The sequence below is a fragment of the Oreochromis aureus genome, linkage group 16 (genome assembly GCF_013358895.1).
Source record: "Oreochromis aureus strain Israel breed Guangdong linkage group 16, ZZ_aureus, whole genome shotgun sequence".
Lineage (NCBI taxonomy): Eukaryota > Metazoa > Chordata > Actinopteri > Cichliformes > Cichlidae > Oreochromis > Oreochromis aureus.
In genome coordinates, this window is record NC_052957.1 from 23,219,598 (window position 1) to 23,244,599 (window position 25,002).

At 40.9% G+C, this 25,002-nt stretch overlaps 1 protein-coding gene across 1 annotated transcript in view; it reads left to right on the plus strand.

The window, feature by feature from the left end:
- Nucleotides 1–16,849, plus strand: part of dachd (dachshund d) — a 116,742-nt gene extending 99,893 nt beyond the window's left edge. Inside the window, exons 8-12 of the mRNA XM_031734693.2 lie at nt 6,722–6,867; nt 8,995–9,142; nt 9,844–9,987; nt 11,098–11,166; nt 15,147–16,849. Of these exons, the coding sequence (XP_031590553.1) occupies nt 6,722–6,867; nt 8,995–9,142; nt 9,844–9,987; nt 11,098–11,166; nt 15,147–15,184 (545 nt within the window). The 3' untranslated portion in view covers nt 15,185–16,849. The remainder of the gene's footprint in view (nt 1–6,721; nt 6,868–8,994; nt 9,143–9,843; nt 9,988–11,097; nt 11,167–15,146) is intronic.
- Nucleotides 16,850–25,002: the final 8,153 nt, after the last annotated feature.

The window sequence follows — 25,002 nt, forward strand, 5'->3', positions numbered from 1 at the left end:
CAAAACAGATTTCCACACGTTTAACACGTCGCTCCTATTAAAACCCCTTAAGTATTTTTATTACTGTGAAAACAGGACCGCTAATGGATTTGCATCAGTTTTTTGCCGCTTCCTCACCAGGCAGCCGCGGAGCAAGTGCTCCTAAGCTAGGCCCTCTTTAAAAGTTTACATTTTCCCATTTTCTCTTTTGTTCTTTCATCTTCATTTAAAAAGAGAAGGAAAAAAAAAGAAAAAGAAAAGAAAAGCAGCTCAGTGTATCCAGTCTGGATTAGTGCCAGCTGTCGTCGACAGTCATTCAGCAGTAGCGGCAGAACGGCAGAGCCTCTCCCTGTAGGATTGCAATGCCAGGCAATGACACCAATGTGTCTCCCCCCTCCCACCACCCCTCCTCCGCTTCCCCACCCTACCCCACCCCTTCCTCCCAAACCCAGCAAAGCTCTGATCTAGCAGCAGGCTATCTGGCCAACCACACCAAGCTAATACTTGTTCTATTAAAACCTGGTGATTATGGGGGATTTCCTCTCTGTTTGTTTGTTTGAATGCTTAATTATCAATATGTAATTGGCATCTGTATTGTGATGTCGGGCGCATATTCGGTGGCATATTTTGCTGGAATGTAAGTTGCTATCGGCTGGAAACAGGACTCCCCAGTCACCGTCTAAGTTAAGCTGCATGAGAAGTTGCTCTAATGAATTAATAAATGCCAAACAAAGGAGAACTAAACAAAGAGTGAGAGAAATAAATGGCTTGATGATTAGTGGGTCAGGCAGCTTAGCGGGGTGTACAGTACAAATGATCCCCCCTCTGAAATGTGAATGATTCGGGCAAAATAGCCAATCGATAGCTGAGGCCAGTTTAATCTCTGGGATTCTTCTGTTAATAAATGGGCCCGGACAATAGAGGTCAATATGCAAAGACAGTTTAAACACCTTCAAAGCTCCTCGCAGTGATGTCCTTCTCCAAGCATTATCTTCTTGACAGTTTGGGCTCAGAGTCGATAGGTGAATTACAGAAATCTATTCAAGTCTCAAGTCAGCCCCCCCCCTCGTCATTTCCCTTTCTGAGCCACAAGTTTATTTTGCTCCGCCACCACTGGCCTGACTTAAAACCGAGAGCGAGGATTTTAGCCCCTCAATCTCTAGCCTTAACCAACTTGCTCCTTTCCCCTTTCGTCCATCCCAACTGCGATCGTCTCTCTCTACAAAATGCCATTTTGCCTCTGCTTACTGCTACTCTTTAAGAGCTCATTTGAAGCTGTGCGCTGGCAGAAACAAAAGTCCTGTATGCTTTTATGCAGTCATCACAGTCAGCCAAGCCTGTAATCCTCAGAGGTCCGATAATGACATAGCCCCTGCATTTATTACATGGAGGAGAGGAGAGAGGGAAAACGCTGACTTTGAACAAATGAACACTCTGACCTTTATGCAATAAATATGACATGGGCCGCATAAAAAGACAAGATATCTTCCTCCTGAATGGAAGTCAACACGGATCCTGCTCCCTTGCCTCTTGCTCTCGCTGTTTCCATTTCTCTCTCTCCCTGTTTTTCCCCTCCCCTTCCTTCTCCAAGCTAACAGTTAAACAAAGGACAAAATCTCTCTTAACTGCACCATAACAGTGTAATCTGTGCCATTATGCACAGCGTACCCTGCAAAATATTTGGGGACAAGCACCTGTCAGATTTCCGATCCTCGTGGTTGTTTCTTATGTTTGACCACAAGCCGGCGTCAGCGACGAGAGCATCATTGGGTATATTTGTCCCTGCTAGGAGAACACAGTTTTAACAGACAGAATCAACCTTTGACTGTGTCTTTTGTAATCTCGGCGCGATCCCAATCGAGGGTTGCGATCGTCTTCTTTTGTCACCTCGGACCGCCTCTGTGACAGTAAAGGATTTATGGTTATTTCCTCCATGCAGCCTGTCCATCTGTGGCTCTATCTTCATATGGCCTTGAGAATACGATTCAATTTATTAAAGCAAAGCAATGGACTCATTACTTTAAAAAGGTGGCACGAGCGAGCGGGAGAGAGAGAGAGGGGGGAGAGAAAGCGAGAGAGGGAGAAGTGACACACTGAATTGGTTATTAATGGAAAGGCACAGCCATAGGGCAGTTGAAATTTAATGATATCCTACAAGAAAATATGAGGGTGTCACTCTCCAAAAAGTCATGCTAAATGTCAACATTTTAAGGTCCCGGTGCTAATTTTATGCCTGTGCACAGTAATGTTTTGGAGAGCATTTAGGAAACACGGCCCAGTGGCCAGCCTGATTATCCCACTCACCTTCTCTCCTCTCTCCAAATGGGTTTGTGCAGCAAGCGATTTCATCTCTAAGTGAAGGGAACATTAGGGAGGGGAGAAAGAGAGAGCGACGGAGGAAAAACACGCGGTTTGATTTTCATGCTGTGATAAGAGAGTGGGAGCCAAATGTTACCTGTTAATCTAGCCCAAACCGACCGGGGCTCTTGACTTTGTCCCCCAGCAGGGATGGGGCAAACACTCATTTTCCTCTCTCCGTGATGAAAAGGAAATTAGCTTAAATGTGATGAGGGCACATTAAGTGTGTGTGCCGTGCGTGCGTGTAATGAATGTGTATGTCCGCTTGAGAGTTTTGCATACATCCGAGCACGTGAGCCTTTCCTCTTTCCTCGCAGCGTATACGGCGCGTCACACACACATATGCGCGGCATATGCAAGGGATAGTCATTCCGAAAGAATTTGTCCTGTATGGATCGTCAAACACTTTGCTTAGGTGGAGCACGCTTGCGAGCCATCCAAATCCTCCTGATCGCAAGCTATCATGTACATATTTTATTCTGCGAGGAAATGAAACCTGCTTTTATCACATTTGCAGAGGTTACAGTTGTTAGAATCAGCATATGAAATGCTATGCTACCTGTTTAAAACTCTCTCGCAGTTACAGCTGACTTTTCTTCTTTTTTCCTTTCCTCCAGAGTGCAGACATCATGTGCAAGATCAGCTAAGGCTCATGTTTTTTTCAAGTGCTCAAATTGCATGCAACTTCTTTTTTTTTTTTTGCCCAGCTCTGCATCGCCACGTTCGTACGAGAAGACAGATATTTCCCTTGACAAGATTTTTCCGAACCTAGCGCTTTAAGTGCAGCTTGAATAATGCTGTGTTTGCTGCTAATGGCTGTCCGAGAGGTCATAACTACTCCATTTGAAGGAGGCTGGTTTTCTCCGCAGCCCTGGCAGGTCAAATCAAATGTAATTGTGCAGTGAAAAAGCATTGCCTTGCTTTGTGTTTCCTGTGCTGACAACCTCCAGGTTTAGCATTCAGTTCTCCTGCTGGGAGGAACACAGGTTTGCAAGGACAAAGGCTTCACCTGTCAATATATCACACTGACTGGCCAGCCAAATGTACCTCTGCTCTCCCTCTCTCTTTCCCTCTCTCTACTATCTCTCTACGCCTCCGTCACTCTTTCATTCTTCTGTTGCAGCCTCCTCTACCTCAGACCGTGCCTCACCTATCTATCCATCCGTCTTCCGTCTTCAAACATCTATCTCTCTGTTGCCGGCATCCTTCTGTCCTCTTTCTCGCTCACTCTTTTTGTGTGTCTTTTTTTCCCCCCCGTATCTTCCTCTCCTCCTGCTCACGCTTGCCTTCGTGTGAGTACTCAGCTGAAATGTCCTGAGGGACCCAGTTTCAAACACAGGAACCAGAAACATATGGCACATTTTCAACTCCCAAGGTCAATTACAGCTATTTATCCAGAGATTGCAGCTAAATTTCCCAAGGTTTCTTCTAGATTTACCACAGATTGCAATGTGTGTCTGTCACATTTTAAATCAGGCCAGTTTCCTCTGCTTCCCTCCACTCCCTGCGACTTTCCATCAAATGTTTCAAAGGCTTTCAAGTGAGTTTTAGACATGTTTTATCTCTGGTTATCATGTGCCCCATCTTTTTTGCTTCAGTTTTGCGAGGTCCAAGTGCCGCTTGCAACACAAATCTAATAACATGTAAATTGGAGATAAGCCCAGATCCCTCCAAGTGATATTTTTTACATTCATAGTTTGTCAAGTCAATTCCTGGGCCCCTGTTTTAGCAGCACAACACATGAGGAGTGAGAAAATTAACTGGATAGGTGATTCATCATTGCTAGCACACTGTCAAGGACTCCCTCTGCAGCTATTGAGAACAGGGTGGAGGAGGAGGATGGAGAGGGGAGGAGGGTGGCAGCGGCGGTGGTGGTGGGGGGGACACGTTGTTTTAAATTATGGCATTTCATTCAGAATGCATTGTATTTACAGCGTCCCATTTTTATTTGTGGCTCCTATTATCCACCGAAACAGTTGTGCATGAAATGTTATTTGTGACAGGGGTGACCTGCGAGTGTTTTTCCACACAGTATTTCATAGTCGGGGGGCCTTAACTGTACCTTTACCGTACGGTAAGCACAAGAGGCTGTCACAGCTGCTGTTGGCAGCCTTGCTAGTGCAGAAATATCACCTGGAAACAGAGTACTCCATTCCACCGGCCCCCATCACTCCAACGCCTGTCGCTGTAATTAAGTTGAAGTCAACGATTCTGGAGCGATGGTGAGAAATAAACATGCAAACACGTGCCAGCATTTGCAGCCAGGCACAGAGAGAAATGTAGGGTGGGCGGGTGGGGGGAGTTGGGGGCGCTTTAACACTGGAAGCAGAGGAAACCGGCGGATTTACATCGTGTTCATTGGAATTTACATTTGAGTTTCATTAAGCCACTTTTGATTATATTGATGAAATTAGCCACTTATTAGCTCCCCCAACCCCCCCCACCTTTTTTTTTTTTTGTGAAAATGCCACTATTTATGTGCAGCTCCTAGTGGAAATGTTATTTGACAAGAGGTGCTGTACGGTAGTTTGAGTCTGTCGAACAAAACACGCTATTTGCTTTTCCCAGAGCATGACAGGTTGTTTCCCCTGCAACAAAGCCATCAAATATTCTCTGTGATCCAACATTGTGTTGGAGGGGAGGCCTGCTGAGTGGGAAGCCGGAGTTTGTTAAAGCAATGATTTATGATTAATGCCAACACTAAATAAGGGACAAAGTGCCTACAGTACAAATCAATTACAAAGCTACAACAGCAGACCTTTCCCCGAGGTCTACTAACGTCTCTAGTTGTTATGGAGATTTTATTGGAGGTGGGTGATGCATGCATATAATGCACGCAATACATCTATATCAACCTGAGCTGGAGCCAACTGTAATGCTTTTGATCTTTGATTAGTTACTTTATTGAGATAAAATGGGACTTTCATGTTGTGCCACTGTATAAGGGAGGGTGCATTTTATATCTCCACCCAGACGCCCACCTCGGAATGCAGACAGGATTGCACCAAACAAAATAAATTACCGCAGGAGTGGCTTCTTAAAAGTAGGCAATTCATTATTTTTATGAAGTCAAATTATAAACAAATTTTAATCCATTAGGCAACCATCCATTCTAATTAATCAACAGGAGTGAACTCCATCTGAAAAAGGAGAAAGGTTGTTTACTCTCTCCACGGACCAGCGGTGCATATTTCACCATCTTCCCCACTCAGGAAGAGAAGGGGGGAGAAGGGGGGAAAAAAAGATCTCCAAATTACAAACCTAAACTGTGAATCCTAACACTCGACTTTTGGCGGTGAGATGTTTCCAGGGCATTTGCAGATGCTTGAAATAATCTCCAATGTTTTTGCTCAATCTGCTCTGAGGATGGGTGAAATAAATACTTTAAACTAATTAATGTAAGACCAGCTGTTCCCAGCACTTGGCTGGCGTTGGTGAATATTGATGGGAGGGAGAGGCAGGGCTGTTCAGCTCCGCTCGCTGTTTGTTCAAGATTCAGCCTGCCACATAAACAGATATGAATACTGGATGAGAGCAGAGAGGTGCTGTGCACAACACAGCCAGGGTTCCACATTACAAATAAAACTTTTCCCCCCTTTCATTAAATTAACAATTAAACAGCTGATGGCGCAGGCTTCCTGTGGAGACCTTTTTAGACTTGGATGTGTTTAATAAACTGTCTCTCCGCAAGATGGTAACACTTAGAAATTCCTGGCTTGATAAAAAGCTCACTGGGCAAAAACATGTGTCAGATCTGATGGGGCAGCGAACGGCACTGTCTGACATACTGTTTTAGTTTGACCAGGCTGTACGTGTTTCTGCCGCTCTGCCTCCTGCTTTCTCTCCCCTCCCTCCAATGCTCCTCCTTCCTCCTCTGAGGCCCGGTGGAGAGGCTGGACAGCAGATGGCAGGGCCCTACCCTTCTGCCGGTGATGAATGGAGGATGATGTCATCTTAGGTTTGACAGTCACCCATGCGTGCATACATAAAGGAAGCCCAAGCCGCTGGGGTCAAACTGCTGGCCTGCTTCTGATTTTTTGGAGTCCACATGACATCTCTTAAATGGGGGAAGCTGGATTTATGTCCTGGTTGATATTGTTCAACCCCACCATTCAGGCCGAGAGAAGAGGCAAAAAAATATGAAGGAATGTCCAAGGGAGCAATCTGTCCACTATATTTCTGAGTGGAGAGAATAGCTGGGATTGGCTCCTAGAGATCAATACAGGCCCAGCCATTGCTGCTGGTCAACTTGATTCAGGATCAATATGTATTAGCTTAGCAACAAAAAAGCTGCTTACATATCTGACCACTTACTTTCAAGTGGAGCAACTTTTAGTTTTAGGAATCATCAGTCAGTCTTTGTTGTTACTGTTTTTCTTTGCAGAGGACAACCCAATGTGCACCCCAACAGCAAGAGATAGCTACGAGCGATTGTCACTGGCTGGACAGACCCTGCCTCCGGGATTCCCTTCACCTTTTCTCTTCCCAGACGGCCTGTCATCAATAGAGACTCTCCTTACCAACATACAGGTATTGTTGCTCACTCGTGTTCTTGTAGTAAACTTTGCGTTGAACCTTTGACCTCAGATAGCAGGGCCTCTGCGTGGTCAGACTTTAAAAAGTCTGGAAAGGTTTCCAGCTGCACCCTACTAGATCAGCTTTGCAGGATTTATAGTTTTTTTTAAGCCTTACTTACTGTATCACGTTCTGGGCTTTGGTTTAATTCCACAGTTCATCCTTACTGCTTTTAAGCAAGTTTTTCTGACTGGCTGGCCCTTGCAAACTGAACAGTAGGTGGGTGGAGCTTCTATGCTTACAGCTAGAGCTATGTGCCTGGGACAAGCATATTAAGGATCTGAAATTCTTATAGATTTTTAAAGGCACAGTGTGTAAAATGTCACCACTAGATGTCAGCAGATTGCAGTCAACTGAATATTGTTTTATCCCTCCCAATTCAAGTCCATAATCCTGCCGTAACATAATGTTAGCTTATAACCCACTGTTGTTGTTTAGCTGTCTTGTTGTCAGGTGTACGGGAGAGTAATAAGTGCAACAATATTGGGAAAAAATGAGCATGTTTATCTACATTTTCATGGTAGAGCCCTGACTTCAGTTCAGGAGATGAGGCGAAGAATGATTATGAGGTGAAGATGTGAAGAAGTGAAAAAAAAATTAAAAAATAAATTATGAAAATACAAATGTAAAAATGTTAAGTGGTCATATATAGTTTGAAAGAGCAATTTGTCCTCTTTAAATTAAAAGTAACTTGTAAAGTGTACTATGTATGTAGCAGGTCTAGCTACAGGCAGAAAGGCAATGTCCATAAATAACTTCTAAAGATTTCTTATTGTACCTTTAAAGCTCTTCATAAAATCTCTGTCAGTATATTCTACTGTTTAAGTTTCTCCGCAATATTAAGGCTTCTGATGCTAGCTGGTATAAGTCAGTGTTACAGAGTAAGAGCTAATTTCTTTGTCCGAGAAAACTTCATGACACGAAGATTTGAATGGACAGTTTGCAGACCTTAACCACTATCTGCTCAGAACTCCATTTAGGCTGCAGCTCAAACACCCTCAGTCAGAAAGATGAATGTATTTGCCTTCTGTCTGAGTGTAATGATGTGTGTACGCTGCTGCCCTTCTCGTTGCACTTGTACCGTTGGCACCAGAGTCCTGCTTCTCTTTTGGCTCTGCGTGGTAATTAGAAAGGCACAAGTAAACCCATTGCCAGCTCCCAACACTCCTCTAAGTCATCTTTGATAATGATCTTCGCATTGAATATTTATATACAAATCAACAAAATGAAACCAAGCAGAAAATTAAGATAAAGCAACTTAGAATAAATTGGGGTTAGAGGAATCAACAATTAGTACGCTATAGCCCAGTGCATTGGATATAATTGCATGTGGATGGGGACTAATTGTGATGAAAATGCCACTTCTATACGTGCACAGAACTGTGCAACATGTAATTCAGGACAGTCAGGAGTATATGATGAGTTGCTTGTCATTTTTGTTCGTATTATGAACCCCCACTGTGCTGTGTAAGTCTGTAAAGTTACTGCAGAGAGAGAAGAAGCTAATGTTGTCCATAGTAACCGTTTACCCTCTACTTAACCAAATTCATCTCAAGTGTTTCCTGTTTTTCTTTTTTTTCTGACAAACTTCCCTTTTCTTCACCGTTTGCTTCCTTTAGCTCTAACTTGTTAAAGCTGTCAACGCTTGTATTTCACAGTTTTGACCAAAAGGGGTCAGACATATGCAGCACTCGCATCAGTATTCTGTATCTAAAAAAACCAAAACAAAGAAGAAGAAGAAAAAAATAACTACCCTAAACTCTTGTAGATCTGTATCCAGAGCTGTGGAGCAAGAGGTTGCACTAAAAGGCACCGTCATGGGTAAAAGGCTAGTTCAGGTGACAGTCTGACTGAAAGGAAACGTGTAGAAGCAGTCAGCTTTTGGCCCTGTGTTCTGCTTCAGCGCTGTGGGCAGTACAAAGAGCTGCTGTGACATACTTTCAGTGTGGTTTGCTGTCACTTCATCTTGAAGCTCTTAAATAGACCACATCATTCTCTCTTTGCCCCCCCACTCATCCCTTTTTTCCTGTATATCTCGCTGTGTATATATTCATTGGTGTGTGTTTCTGCGTGTGTGTGCAGGGCCTGCTCAAAGTGGCAATTGACAATGCGCGGGCTCAAGAGAAGCAGGTGCAGCTGGAGAAGACAGAGCTGAAAATGGAGCTGTTCAGAGAGAGGGAGCTCAGGGAGACTCTGGAGAAGCAGCTCGCCATGGAGCAGAAGAACAGAGGTACTGCCTGACGACTGCCTGGCACTGTCAGCCGTGTGTGTGTGTGTGTGTGTGTGTGTGTGTGCGTGTGTGTAAGAGAGAGAGAGAGTGAGAGCAGGTGGGTGGGCTTGTGCACAACTGTGTACAGTGTTCTCATGTTCAGACTTCACAGGCCTGTGCTCATGTAGATGTGATCGCTCCTGAATGTATATAAGCAATTCTCCATGTATGTTTAATGCCTCTGATTAAAGCAGACATAAGCTTCTGTGTGCTTCTGTGGCTGCACATAATATGATAGCATAGCTCTGGTTTTCCCGCTCTTAGTCTGTTAACATAATTGGAAATACACACTCAATACAAATTTACTCTCAGTCTCATGTAAAATGCATCACAGTCATACGCTAACTGTATCGTTTATGTTTAATGAGAGAAACTCATGAAAAATATCCCAATAAATTTTTCAGTTAGCTTTAATTCCCTCTAGCAGTTTACTAAGTCACAGTCAGTATTTACTCAGAATCTCTTCTTTAAGGAAAGATCTTTATATATAATAAAATATTTAGCATTAATTGAGTTTCCCTTTTCCATAATAGTGTTCTACACTGACTAAAAAAAAAAAGATTACCATCTTTCTGCTAGAGTATTTCATTTGAAAATAAGGCTCCGCTAATTTGCCCCAGAGCTCATTTTATTTTCCCGCTGTGGTCTTTTCCTCGTCTTAGCCATCATTCAGAAGCGTCTGAAGAAGGAGAAGAAGGCCAAGAGGAAACTCCAAGAAGCTCTGGAGTATGAATCCAAAAGGAGAGAGCAGGCCGAGCAAACCCTGAAGCAGCCCTCGCCCTCTGACAGCATGCGCTCACTCAACGGTCAGACACTCTACAGTGAGACAGTGTTGCTGTACATGACTACTTAAGTGTGGGATTTAGAGGGACAAATAAGGAAAAGAAATCAAATGGTGGAATTCTCCCCGAGCAAAAGTGATAAAACAGAACAACAATGATCTATTATTAAACGACATCAAACATTTTCTAGTTGCTTCAAATTGTGCATATCTCATTTCAACTCCAACTTTCTCACAGTCAACTCATACATTTGCTTTCTGTTCTCATTATGTCCTTCTACTACTATTACAGCACCCAGTCATTTCAATTATCATTTAATCTACCTCCTGATTAATTGATTAGTCATTTAGCATGTCTAAAATATCCATGGTGACATATCTTTACATGATTACCTTTGTTCTGTCAGAGCCAAAATACATTAAGTTGACTATGATATGGGTTTAGAAGGCTGGAACAGACAACATCAGCATTAATTGATGAACAAAATAGTTCAGAATGATTTATTCTGCTCTCTGTCTGCAAGCCGATTGGCTGACGTTTTCAGCTCTAACGAGTACTCTACACTGGGATGTATCCCAATGTAAGCACACAGACAAGCACACCTTTCCAGCACCTTTGAGGTACAAGTACATTTCCTCAATTATTGATCACTGTGTTTATCTGACAGCTCTAAGCTGGCAGAAGCCCAGTTCCATTTGTAAAAGAAACGTTCACTTTAATGCGTCAGTCATTAATGCACAAGCTCAACCATATCAAAGTGGCATTCTTTTATCATTAGTTCACTGGTCTGCCACTAGCGGTGCGCAGTATGGAGTTATTAAGGCAATTAGAAAAAGAAAATCAAAACACGACTGTTCATATTAGGTGCAGGTGTAACGTTGCTTTGCTAGCTTTATTTCATCAAGCCACGCTGGGGTTTTTAGTTTAAAAGATTGTTAAATCAAGGATTTCTTTCTTTCTCTCCCACCCTCCCAAACACTGTTGGTAATTAAAGAGAGAAACGGGACGCACATGCGGCTTAGATACAGATTGACATCTTAGTCTCTTGTTTTGAATGAATGATGCTGTGAAACTGGCATTGTGATAGGTGGATGTCAGGGATGTTTAACGGCGGTGATCCCTCTCTTCTCTCAGACTCTCTGACCCCTGAGATGGAGAGTGACCGCAGCAGTGGGAGAACAGATGCTGAAAGGACAATACAAGGTACAGGGGCTCAGATGAGACAATAAATCTCCCTCTCTTTCTCTGGCTCTCACTTTTGCTCTCTTCCTCTGTTGCCCCCCCCACTCCCTTTCTCTGTCACCCTCCTTTGCACACACACACTCACACACTGCTTCAGTTTATGAACATTAGTGTTTCTGTGCCTGCTGTTCAGACATACAGCTCACCATCTGGGCCACAGCACTAGGTCAAGATCATTGGTTTTCTGTAGAAATAATATTGTTCTTTCTCTTGACTTTTAGTGGGTGTGATGCTTTTAGGAAAAGAGGTAAAACTCGCGTGGGATAGAGCTGGAAAATAGCGAAAAAGCTAAGCTGTAAGGTCGTGGAAAAAAAAGAGAGACTTTAAAAAAAAGTTGTTTATTTACAACTCAGGCGGCATTAATGAGTCATAAAACCACAAAAAGCAGTGGAATCCCTCCTTTGATAGTCATAAACGGGGCAAATCAATCCATTTTATGAATAAGCCTTGTACATTTTTAATGGTTTGTTTGTTTGTTAGCCTTGGGGGTGCAGTATGTGTTTGGGGAAGGGCGCTCCAGCGATAACCTCCGTAGACTGTCTGCTATCTGTGTTTACCCAGATACAAGACACCTCACAGAGGTTGAATATCCTCATTATTACTCGAACGTAATGCTTTAATACGCCTCAGCTGCGTCTGCTCAGAACCGCCCTTATCAGTGGGAGAGGTCCCAATTTATCCAGGAAAATGCTGCATGTAATTTGCTGTGAAAAGTGGGGGAATGTTCATCTTTGTGAATAAGTTAGGTCCCTTTAACTCTTTAATGTATGATTAGTCTACTTGAACTGATATTTTGTGAAAGGGCAAAAATAAGAGAAATGTACCAAGAGAAATAATGACTCCTCCTTAATTAAATGTCATTCAGTCACTGCGGGGATCTGAAACAGTTTGATGCCCCCACCCACCCCCCCCAAAAAAAGAAAGAGGAAAAAAAAGGGAAATCCATATGTCATCTTTTAAAAGATAACTTCCAGATACAGCGCAATTATAGCTCTCTATTTCATACCAAATTAGTATATTTAGCCCCCTTTAATTTCTAATATTTCACACTTTCGTCAAGAGCCTGCCTCTTTGTGATGTAATTGTGTCAGATTCAATGTGTTAAAGCTTTTGCACTTAAAGTGACAGCAGCCATTGTCCTGCTCCGATGTAAAGTCGGGGTCGGAATGATTATTTTTCCTCGTCTAATCCCGGTTCGAAACACCATGATGGGAGCGTAGAGCATATAATTTTTCGTGGTCTCTCAATCACTCTGATCATTGCCTCGAAGAGTGGAATGAAGGCGGAAACCGAATAACAGGCTGCACTTTGTGTTTTGTTCAATTAGAGAAGCATTTGTCTGCCACCCATGTCTCCTCTACTCTACTCTGCAAGCCTCGCCGTATAATTAACCTCAAATGGCAAAAAATGATGTTGATAAATTACACAAGCAGAAGGGGGAAAAAACAAGCCTATCACTCGCATGAAAGCCGAGAGAAATGTGTGGGTATATTCTCAACTCCAAACTCAGGGAGGCGAACGGGGAGGGAGAGGGAGAGAGAGAGAGGGGTGGAAAAAAAAAATAATGAGGGCATAATTTTAGAGAACTAATTATTTCTATTTGTCTTTTGTCACACTTCTCTAATTCTGCGATATTAACACAGTCTGTGTTTATTAATTGCTTTTACAGTGTTTTGAATCGGGTCCAAGAGGGAGCGTGGCTCTTTTCACAGGCAGGCGAGCTACTGGGACTGTACCTCGCCAGTACTGCCTGGCAACGGTGCACACGCGAATATCTTCCCCCAGTATCTTCTCTGGTTCCCTGCCGCTTCCCCACTCGACGTGTTCGGCAAGTTTACACGACCCTGCGCGCGGAGATAAAGTTCTTTGTTGCAAGATTAAACATCAAAACAGTTAAAGTGAAATTAAAATTAAATGAATGAATGTCACTGAAGCAAAAAAGACTGTAATTAATGGATCCCTTAATTGTCTTCATAAAATATTTGCATGGGCATAATTTGCATAATTTACATGTATTAATTAATCTTTCAAAGGAATTTTATGCTGAGAGAAGCCAAAAATTCCCTTTGTTTTATTTAGCATCTAATGAAATATTTATTCTCTTTAATGAACTTTTCATCTTGATTTGAATATAAAAATACGAAAAGTTTTAACATATTTTAATGAGACAGCCTTTCATAAAACAACGTGTCAAGACGTCGCCAGTTTTTTGGGGGATTTTTTTCCCCCAGTCGCGTGTGTAAAGCAGATGTTTCAACATTTGCGCTAATATCGCGCGCCGATTTCAGGAAGTATTTGAATCGGGGAGATTCGTTTGTCGAGTTCTCACCTCCCCCCTCCCCCCCTCGCTTTCGTGATCATTTCATCTGTCAGGAGCGAAACGCCGCGATGTTTAAGCCCCTCTCGACAGTGTATTAAATGTCATCCTCTATCAAATAATCGCATTCTCTTTGTTTTCATTAACACCCCTATAAATTGCTCCAACTGTGAAGCTGGGCAGGCAGGCAGACAGACTGCGAGGTGATGCTTGATCTGCTGTTGTGGGCGTGTGTGCATGTGTGCGTCGAGTTGTGCATACCTAACCCACACCCCCCCCCCCACACACACACGCACACATTCACACACCCCCACCCCCCTCCATCTTTGGCTTTCTGTTCTTGCTACTGCTGCATTCATGCTGTAATGACTTTTACACAGAACTCAGTGGTTGTTGCTTGAATAGAGGCAGCCAGAGTGCAATGCCTTTGAGACCTACAGCAGTGCTGGGTAATTAGCCTGTGTGTTTGTACCCCCCCCCCCCCAAACACACAGTACATATACACACACACACACACACTAATACACACAACAAGCTTTTGTTGTCTCCCCTGTCTGTGCACAATTCATAAAACACAGTCTAAAAGGGAGGGCAGGACTAATTGATAGAATATTGATAATGTCATGAGCATATAGATGATAATACAGCACCCCAAAAATGAGTGTTAAAATAACAGCAATAGGATGTTTTTAATTAGCGGAGGTGAATGCTGTCTCTTCTGTTTCCAAGACATCGTAATCAGGTGCATCCTCCGCGGCTCGGCGGAATAGTAGTCAAGCGCCGTCTCTGACGTCCTGCACGGCTTGTGTCATGTCCGACAACGCGCGCCGCTAAACGCCTTTGTGCGCGTTTCTCTTTAACATTGAATTATTTAGGCGCACTGCCATGGAGAGGTGTGCTTCTTAAAGGCATTACCGTGGCACTCTCCGGCAGAGGAAATGTGAAGGTAATAAACGTCAAACATGCTCCTGAGCTGTGCCTAACAGATGCTTTTACCAGCTCAGTGTCGGAGCAGCGCTGCTCGCTCAGGCGAACACTCAGACAAGAGTGTTTGCCTGAAATGGACAAAGCTCGTTAGGTTGGAGGTGTCTGGAGATAACGTAGCAGTGGAATGTCTGCCATTTCTAATAAACACCATTCCCATGCAGGAAATGTCACTTAGCGAGCTCCTTACGTCGTAAGTGCAGGATTATGTTCAACACGGATATCAGTTTAGATGTGTTAAATATGTGTCATGAGTCTCGTGCGTCATTGTTATAACTGCTTTTACACTGGTGGCATTAAAATGTGCATGTACGCTCTATGTTTATATATCTATGCTGATGTAGTGTGCCACACTTTGTATTGGTGTTTTCCCTCTGATATCACCAAGTTTCTTGTCGTGGTTGGAAGTAATAAAGTAAAAAGTCTGCATGATATTTAATCATATTTGTCATGGCTGCTAACTTAATCTTATCCTCAAATCAGTTTATGAATTCATAGCGGTGCCGCTGAAATTGAAAGACTACAGGGCAACATTTCAAAGTTAGGTTTCATCAACAATCGCATCCTGAGTAGTGCTTTTTACGTCAGCGGGATGTTAGCTGTTGGCTAATCTTTGGCTTCTGTGTGTTCTCTGTTGCAGATGGAAGACTTTTCTTGAAAACCACAGTGATGTACTGATAAGGCCACGAGGAGCTGGAGGAATTTAAAAAACAAAATGAAAAAAAAGGGGCGGGGGGGGAGAAAGAAAGAAAAGAAAACTCACGAAGACTTTCGAGAGCCCTTATCCAGGCAGATTTAGTAGTGGAAGGAAGTCAAGCTGCTTGTAGGAGTTCAGTGGACATGCTGTGTTCACCCCAATGCTGGACGAGGTTGAGTTTGAATGTAGAATAAGGAGTCTTTTTTTCATCGCAGAGGCCAACTATGAAATAGTTTGACGAAGCAGGTTTTGACACAACAGCTTGGCCAACGTGAAGGATAAACATATATATTGAGCACAGTAAAAATGTACCCATGGTACATGGTTGGTAATAACTCATAAATTCACAGCACTGAAGATTTTTATACTGTATCTCAGCCAGCGAGAAAGCTTCAAAAAAAAAAAAGAAGAAGAAGAAATCCGACTGAAGTTCTGTTTTGTATTTCAAATTGAATTTTGAGAAGCTAAAGAGATGAACCTTTGTGTGTGGGGGGGTGGGAAGGGGGCGGGAGGGGAAACGTGAGTTTATCCATGTGTTCATCAAAAGAAGAAGAAGACGACTGATGTTTGATTTTCATGTTTTCTAAATTAGATGATAATACAATCAAGTTTCCTTTTTACATTTGTTGTACATACGAGATCCGATGATGCTGATAGGAAAAACTCACTCCAGTCGAACCCGAGTGGATTGATAAGGTATGTGTATATAATGTTAAGAGGTATTGTGTATGCAGTAGAACTATTAGGCAAACAATACCGCCATTTATATAAACCTTCAGTTTTTGTTTTGTTTTTTTGTTCGGTTTTTTTGTTCCGTTTTGTTTCGTTCTATCTCTGAGCCGTCATCCTTTCCTATAGCTGCCATTTTGGTGAGAAAGCATGCAGGCATGTAAATGTTTGTCCTGGAATTATGATATTTAATAAATCCTATATTGTGCTGAACAAATACTAGGGTTGACTCACTCAAGCCCGGATGATTTTAAAAACATAATTAACAAACATTTCACTTTCAAAAATGAAGTTTTTTTGTTTTGTTTTTTTGCTGTCAATACTACTGTAATCTTTGTAACAGAGGTAATATTTCTTGGAATTTACTGTACATTTTTGTCATGAGGCACACTCAGAAATCAGCACCTCTCGATGCGTTTTTTTAAAAAAAAAGAAGAAAAAAGATGAATTATTGTCGTGTCAGCTTGAAAAACAATCAGTCATGATGCAACCTTTCAAATCTAAACGCTATTTGATTACATTGCTCTAATCCCTGTTTGACCTATACAAATACACTTTTTTATTTTAGGTTTTTTTATAGTGTTTCACGATATCCCGATAAGAAAAGAAAAAAAAGTCATCATTTTACTGTTACTTTCCCTAAAGACTTTTGGAGTTTTGGTGCTGAAACACCTGTGTATATTCTCAAGACATAAGCTGATGTCAGTCCTTTAACTGCAAAACAGTTTAGACCTTTTGTGTTTTAATCAGGAGAAGAAGAAGGAGGAGGAGGGAGAGTGTCCCATGTTCACAATGTTTGTTCTTTTTTGTTCTCAATGGAGTGTCTAGGTCTGTTGTCACTGATAACTTATATAACTTCTTGAATCATCTCTTCATTGTATTTCAAATTCAAATAAAGTTAACATGTTGATGATAAACCCAATGTTTGTGACACAGTTCTGTGCCATTGAGGTGTTTGAAGCGGTTGCCCCACAATACGCCGATGTAACATTTCCAGATTGCACACTGATATTGCTGAAACATAAACACACAGATCTTTACCACTGCGATACTCAAACATGATTTTATGCAAACATGGGGGCATCTGCTTTCTTTGAGGTTCTAAGTCATATAGTTGTGTTCATTTTAGGGACATTTACAATCAGCCTTCAGACTTTTAACTCTTTTCTATGTATTAAGAATGAATGAACATATTGTTATTTGCTTTATATAGCAGTAAAAACTGTGTATAATCAGATGATGGGAATAACTTGTGTACATTTTCCTTTCGTGTGTCCTTTGACATGGGTGTGTGCGTGTTTAATTCATAGGCCGATCTTAGATAAAAGACGCAAATGAGGGTGTGACCAAGCTCACTGTAAATAAATTACTTCATGTGTACTTCCGTGTGTATGATGCTAATTCACAATATATTGCCCTAAAATGATAAACAAAAACACTCCCCTTAACCAGCCCTGCACGATGAATGGCCATGCTTCGTAATATCCGCATTAAAAAGCACTTGGGGTCTCGCTGAGCTGTTGAGAAATCATAAAGCTGTTATAGTCGTGCTCCCTTTTTGTTTTGTGAGTGTGATATTGGCAATGTTTCGGGCGCGTAATACGTTTTCCTTGTGTGCATGTTTTCTGACCCGTTCGTGTCCACAGTGGAATAATTTCTTTGCACACTTAAAGTACTAGCTGAGGTAAGCACAAATTCATTAAAAGTTTTTGAAAGCTGTCAAATCATGAGGCTGCAGCGCAGGTTTTAGTCATTAGTCACAATCGGTTACTCATTTGATCATTTTTCACACGAAAACTAGAGGAAATACAGGTTCCTGTAATTATTTAACAGAAGCACTTCACCTGTGTTGCCATTATAGCTCACCTGGTTGAGTAGGTGATCCATATCCTGAAACATTGCAGAGGCCTGCGAGGCTTGAGTCTGCACTGGGCTGTTTTCTGCATTCCATCCTCCACTTGCTCTTTTCTGTCTACTCTCCACTGTCCTTAAAAATAAATATAAAAATAAACCTAATGACCATGCACTTGCAAGGAGAAGTAGAAGAAGTAGCTGCACATACACACACACACACACACACAGTGTACACTCCTACTGTACCAAAAGGGGACCGTTGTTTTATACAGCTCATGAGTGGACCACTTTTTTTTAGGAAACAAAAACAAAATTGAAAATATTAATTAAATGCCTTTTTAATATAATATAACAGAAAATACATAGGTCTTAGTCACAACAGATTATTTATTTTCAGATTTTTCACATGAAACACAGGGAAATACAGGTTCCTGTAATTCTTTATTTAAAGTGCTTCACCTGAGTTGCCGCCATAGCTCACCTGGTAACCATATATTGAAAGACTGCAGGGGTGTAGTTTTGAATCTGTCCTGTCCTGTCATCTGTTCCATTTTGAAACACACACACACACACACACACACACAAGTACATGCCTACAGTACCAAAAGGGAACCGTGGCTTTACACAAGTCATAAGTGGACCACTTTTTTTTGATGTTGTTTTTTTCAGGGGGGGGGGGGGGAATTCTGAAGAACCAAATATAAAATTGAAAGCATTAATTAAGGGACTTTTTTAATTAAAAATACCAAGAGGAAGGCAGCAACCCTGGATGATATTTCTTTTTTTTATGTGGAGCTGGATGTCCTGACACATTCTGAACTACGTTTAGTTTTTTAGTTGTACGAACAGAAATTCCATGGGACTTTTGTTCGAAATAAAAAAATTAATAGGTAGATGCTTGTACAAGCTTTTCTTGATTTATTGCTTTTGTTTTTGATTCACAACACCTATCCACTGGGATTATTTTCAAGTAACTGTAACAGGTACAGCTCTTAAAGCACATAAAAAATATAAAATCGACATTGAAAGACAAATTTCTCTAGTAAGCAATTCTGAGTGAAATGTGTTGACACAGCATGCTTGGCCCATTCCCATTTTGCATGCTTTTTAAAGCATGGCCATAACACAGCCACAGAGATGAATAATTGACTGATTGCTGCATAATTCAGTGCTGCATTGTAAAAATTCAAGGCCTAAAATATTTCAAGCTTTTCTTCTTTTTATTAAAAATGAGGTTAAAGTTTCAATCAACCTTGAAAGACCAATATGACACACAGTGGGCAATCAATCATGGAACCATGCTTCTCGTGGAGTTCAGACTCACACTGGCTGTCACCGCTCCACTCAGTACAAACTTAAGTTCACTATCGAGTGAAAGAAACTGGCATAACGTCCACTTGATCCATCAAATGACTCCAAGGTTCGTTCTTTGCGCTGCAGTGAAAGATTCACTCTGCTCACCTCCAGTGAGCTTCTGAGATGTGGGCTGTTCTCAGCTATTACTCAGATATTCTGTTTATTTCTCTATCTGATGCATTTTCCTGCACTTGCATGTGAGAGAAAAGGCCCTGCAGCTACATGTTTCATATCACTGCACATTTTGTTATAAATTCAATTCAGTACAAATATGACCATGAGGCACAAAGACTTTAAATACCAAATGTGCATTATAGATGTGTTGTTGCCTTTTTTTTTTGCTTCAACGTAGTGCGGAAAGCACACTGCTGATTGCATATTCAAAGCACTGAAAGCCTTGTGAGCTGTGTGTTTTACTTACTTGGCTCGATGTGTCGATGCGCTCATGAAGACATCATGAACACATGATTATTCTGCATGATCCTTTTGGTTCATCCAGTGTCACAATGCGTACTTGGTTGATGTTTTGTGCTTGCATGATCAGCTTAAGATCGGCGACAGATTTTTTTGCACTTAAAGGATGAAAAGTTACACAAGTGAGAAATGAAGCTTTATTTATGCTTCGACGTCGTGTCAACTGCATTGTTAACCCCAGCTAATTCCTCGCTCATCATCCCAGCCAGGCGATGACCATTTAGTGAAGGCAGTAATATTGCATGTCTCTTGATAACTCAGTGGTGACCTGGAGTCTGTGGAGAGGCATTAGGAAGGTGCAGGCTGATCATCTGAAAGATGGGACTAATGTCACCTAATCAGATAGACCATTATGCATTAGTGAAACTACAAAACAGTTTTATCTGACAAGGGCCAGGCCACATTACCTAAATTAACATTTTGCAAGCATGAACATGGAAGACGACAGAAGCGAGAGGAGGGCTATAGGACGGCGGCCTGTGCTTAGACATTCGGCAGTAATTATTAATTTATGATTGTCTCTGGTCTTAATGAAAATGAAAGCCAGGAAAGAGAACAGGGAGGGATAATGTGGCGTGAAATTGAGTTTCATTTGTACAGGGGCCACCTTTTAACTCTGCGCTTCTTAGGCGGAAATGAAGCCGAGCTCTTCCCCCCCTCTCTCTAGCGAATGCATTTCAGAATTTTTTTTTTAACTATGTTTCTATCATGCCTTCCTTTGAGTCTTCAGTCAAAGCGTGCTCATATCCTCTCATCCTTTTGTGATATTTGGGGCCAACGCGGCCTTTAACATCTCCATTACTCTCATAAGGCCTTTTCAAAATGACACAAGGCTCTTTGATGTCTGATAACTATGTCAACAAGTTTGTTGAATGGAAATGTCTCTACACAGCACCACCTTAATGTCAGTGAGGCGATGGAGAAAGGTCTCAGACCAGGTTGGTAAAAAAGGGTGATGTGCACAAGATTGTATGGAGTATTTTTTTTATTTTATTTTTTACTAAAGGATTGTGGAGGGCCAATTTAAGACTTATTTTGCACTGAATAAGGGTTTTTGATTAAACGTGTGTATGTATGATGAAAAACACTCTGATGTTCTAAACACAGGAACAGATATCCAAGTCCAACATTTAATGACTGCAGTTACTTTTTTTTCTTTTAAAGGAAGTCATAATACATCACTAGCTTAAATTTCTTATGGCATTCAACTTAACTGGATACAGGCAGTTACAGACAGTGTGCACCATATTAAAACTCCTGGGCTGAAAAATTAAGTCAGTGCAAAACTGCCATAAACTACATTTTCTGGAATGGCCACTTGAGGCTGGTTCAGTCAGTTTCCACAGACACTAATGTTAACATGACTGACTTTAGAGTTTGTGTTTACAACCAGATATAGGAGCGGTCTCAAAATTATATCACAATATTTCCAAAAAATCTATGATGATGATGATGATATTCATAATGATGTAGTATATTGATGTTTGCAGCTTGCAAGCAGCACCAGTTATAAGTATAAGTAAATGAAGGGCCTTATCCATCCTTCTTTTTCAATGAGCTACTGTCATTGATGACAGTAGACCTAATTCAAAGCGAGAATCTATTGACACAAGCACAGCATTATAATGCAATAGCTGTGAGACAGCATAGCCTAGTTAGTGTTCTTGAAATTTTAATATAGGTACACTCCTTAAAAAGATTAAAGGAACATTTTGAAAACACACCAGATCACAACAATCGTGTTGGATAGCTATCCTTATATTGACTGGCTAATGTGTTAGGAACAAAAGGATGCTGCATTGATTAGTGCAAATGAAAATTATTAACCTACAGAGGGCTGAATTCAAAGAGACTCCAGAAAAGTGAAAAAATAATGCAGCAGGTTAGTCCATTTTGCCGAAATTTTATTGCAGCAACTCAGAATGGTACTTAGCAGTTTGGATGGGCTCCACGTGCTTGTATGCATGGAGACAATGCCCTCTTGATGCTATTTTGTAATTAAAAAGTGTTCCTTTAATTTTTCTTTGAGTAGTACATAAACAACTGCTTAATACTTTAGTTTAACAATAACTAAAGCAACTTAACCTACTAACAAATCAGTATTGTCATATAGTGAATCTTAAAGATATAGCGCTTTTAAACCACCTGCCTAAAGCCATGTTTTCCACCATATGACCACGTCAGTAATTCCCATCTACCGTCAGCTCATCCTGTTACATGGAGTGCAGCTAGCGAATGCAACTAGCAATGCTGGGGTGATGCTGAGTTTACTTACTTACTTGGGTTGCACATCACCAGCCGCTAGTATCTCCTTCTTAGCCAGGTTGTACTCAATGGTTTGTTTTTGCCTCAACAAGTTAACGTTTTCCTTATTTATCAGGAAGAGTTTACTTGTATATTCTGCAAAACACTGCTTTGTTGGAGTTTGTTGAAGTGGCTCCCTGTTTAGGTAGTTAATCCTTACTCACTGTCAGACATGCCTGGGCTCATTGTTGTCTTGTTGTGTAGACATGGGAACGTAAAAACATGGCATTGCTATAGCAATGATATCATGATATGACATTTTTATATCATTTTAATATTTATATCACTGTTATCTTGGATAGTATGATCTAGCACAGGCCTAGCCTCGGTTTCTATAACTAACTGATTTATCTGTTTATGATAGCTATGGGTTTTTATTTCCCCATTTCAGTTTTATTAATTTGTGGATGCACTACACTACAGGTAGATGCTGACTGGGTTTCACTTTGGCTAGTTCAAGTAACTGAATTAAACTTCCTGACTGTGTTTGTGGTGTTGGTGCCTTTCATAATATAATTTTCTGCCAAATAAGATGTATTATTATCAAAAAAAGTGCAAACAGTCTGTCCAAGAAGTCATTTTTTGGTAAGTAAAATTATAGTTATGTTACGTAGCACTAATTAGCATCAACATTAGCATCATTAGCACTCTTTTAAGTTTATATCATGGGGCACAATGATGCAAAGTCCAGTATTACCTCTGTTTTGGGGGTGGTACAGTGATGTGATGGTTAATACTGTCGCTTCAAAGTCCTGGGTTTAAATACAGGCTTCTGCCTTTCTTTGTGGAGTTTGCATGTTCTCCCCATGTCTTTGTGAGCTGTTAGCAAGTACTCAGGCTTCTTAGGTTAACTGGCCATTATACATTTGGATGTAGGTGTGAATGTGAATGAGTTACATTGGATGGAAGGATGGATGGATGGAGCTTTGAGAATCACACATTAAAAAAATATTAAATTTAAATGCTAGAACAACTTGACCATGAATTAAAGAAGCTAGATCATTAGAACTGTGGGGATCCTCAGTCTTTGAAAGAGATGGACAGAGGTGGGTTCTTTAGTTAAAGCCAGTAGGAGTACCAGCTGTCACATGATCCATAGTCAATAGGAAATTTGATTTCTGCCACAAGGATCATTATTGTTACTCATACAGAGAAATGTGAAGATTTAAATCTATTCAGTATATAAACCTAATATTCATTGTCTTATATTACCTCAGTAAACATGAATAAATGATTGAATATGTGGCACACATTAAATGGTTTGATAGTTTATATTTTAAGCATTTATTTAACTTTTGTATGCCATGATAAAGAAAATATTTTGGTATTGAAGGAAATTGCCAAAGTAATTAATTACACCTGTGGCGACAACAGAAGGTTATTTTTTTTCTAATTAATGATGTAAATGGAGAGTGGACCCAACCGAGTGGAATCAGTGTACTCTGAGGTGTTGCTCCTAGGCGTCCTAAGGTGAGGGACCCCGTCCTGCCCTCAGAGGAAATATGGGAATTGACGCAAGTGGTTCATGTCTTCTGTTGTTTGACTTTTTCACTTGTGTTTCAGATTAGTACTCTGTGGAACTACACAAAAATCGGCCTCTGCAAGCCTTTTAGCACCACCACCACAGTAGCGTATGATGGACACAGTCATTCATTTTACTTTAGTTTGTTCCTGTGGCATCGTAAGGAAAAAAGGCGGGAACTGTGTCACGAACAATGTTTTTTTTCTAAGTGTCATAAAACTTAATATTTAGTTTCAATACTGGGGCCCTGAAAACTTGAAACGTGTATCATATGTTGATGTTTCTGTTGCTAAAATGCTAATATAAATGTTTAAAAGGGTTTAATTCTGTAAATACACTGAGTTAAGGGTTAAAGCGTGATTCTAAATTGGTATTCTAAATTTATCAACATTCCCTTTTTGATGTGGTTATTATTCTCAGATGAGAAAAGTAGTAGGTTACCAAAGTAGCTCCAGTTGGAGATTTATGTATTTAAGTGAGAGAAACAATTTCTAACTCACTGAATTGTTTGGTGTGGCTGAAGCCTTAATACCTATTAGTTTTCATGCTCCTGCATTCATATCATTGATGATTTGGTTTATTTATGCAGACTAAAACTTAACATGAGTAACATCTGTCACTGACATAGAGCAAGTAAAGCAAACAATGGGCTTAGTAATAAGAAGATATATTTGCACAAGGGAATTTTTGTAGATCCATTTCAAGTTTATGAATAAATTAGAAATTCGGAAAGTGATGTAAATGGTTCACGTCTTATCTTGTCTGACTTTTTTACCTGTGTTTTCAGGACATTGAACCGGTATCATTTGTTACTGTGGAATAACCAGTTTTTGGCCCTGTAACAGTTACATTTTTTAAGCGGCCATTGTTTTTCCTGAAATATCAATACAATAGTGATTCATATCTGAAGTGGCATCTGCAGGCTCTTGCAAAATTACTCACAGACACAGTATCCAAATCACCAGGGTTGGTTATATTAAGTCAATTACATTTTTACAATTGTGAGCGAGGGATGGTTAATTTAGTTTGACCCAAGAGCCACCGACACTCCCCCAGATAACAGATGGATGAGACGAGTGACCACAGGCATAAGGGAGTGTGTGTCTGAGTGTGTGTGAGCCCACTGGATTAGTCTTCATTTGATGCCTCTGTCATAAGGGAGGGGAAGACTGAACGTTGGCTGGCAGAGCAAAGAAAACACACAGGGTCAGTAGAACACACACAAACACAAGCACACACTATTAACCTCCCCCCAGCTCATCAACTTTATTTTGCAATCTTCCCTCAGAACCATTAGAATACCCTGAAGAAATGACTTTCCAATTAAAGGGGATCTAGAAGAAGAACGTTTTTTTTTCTTTCTTTTTTTTATATCCTCAGCTCCTGGAGTCCTTTATTCCAATAATTTAAATTGGAATTGATTTTTCAATTTACCCACTGACTGTTATGGACACAGAGCATAGGGCCAAATAGAGCTACGTTGTTAGAATTTGTCATGACAGAGCCAAACATGCAAATTTGCACATTTGTTTCCTTCCAAGAAAACAATCAGGGAAGACA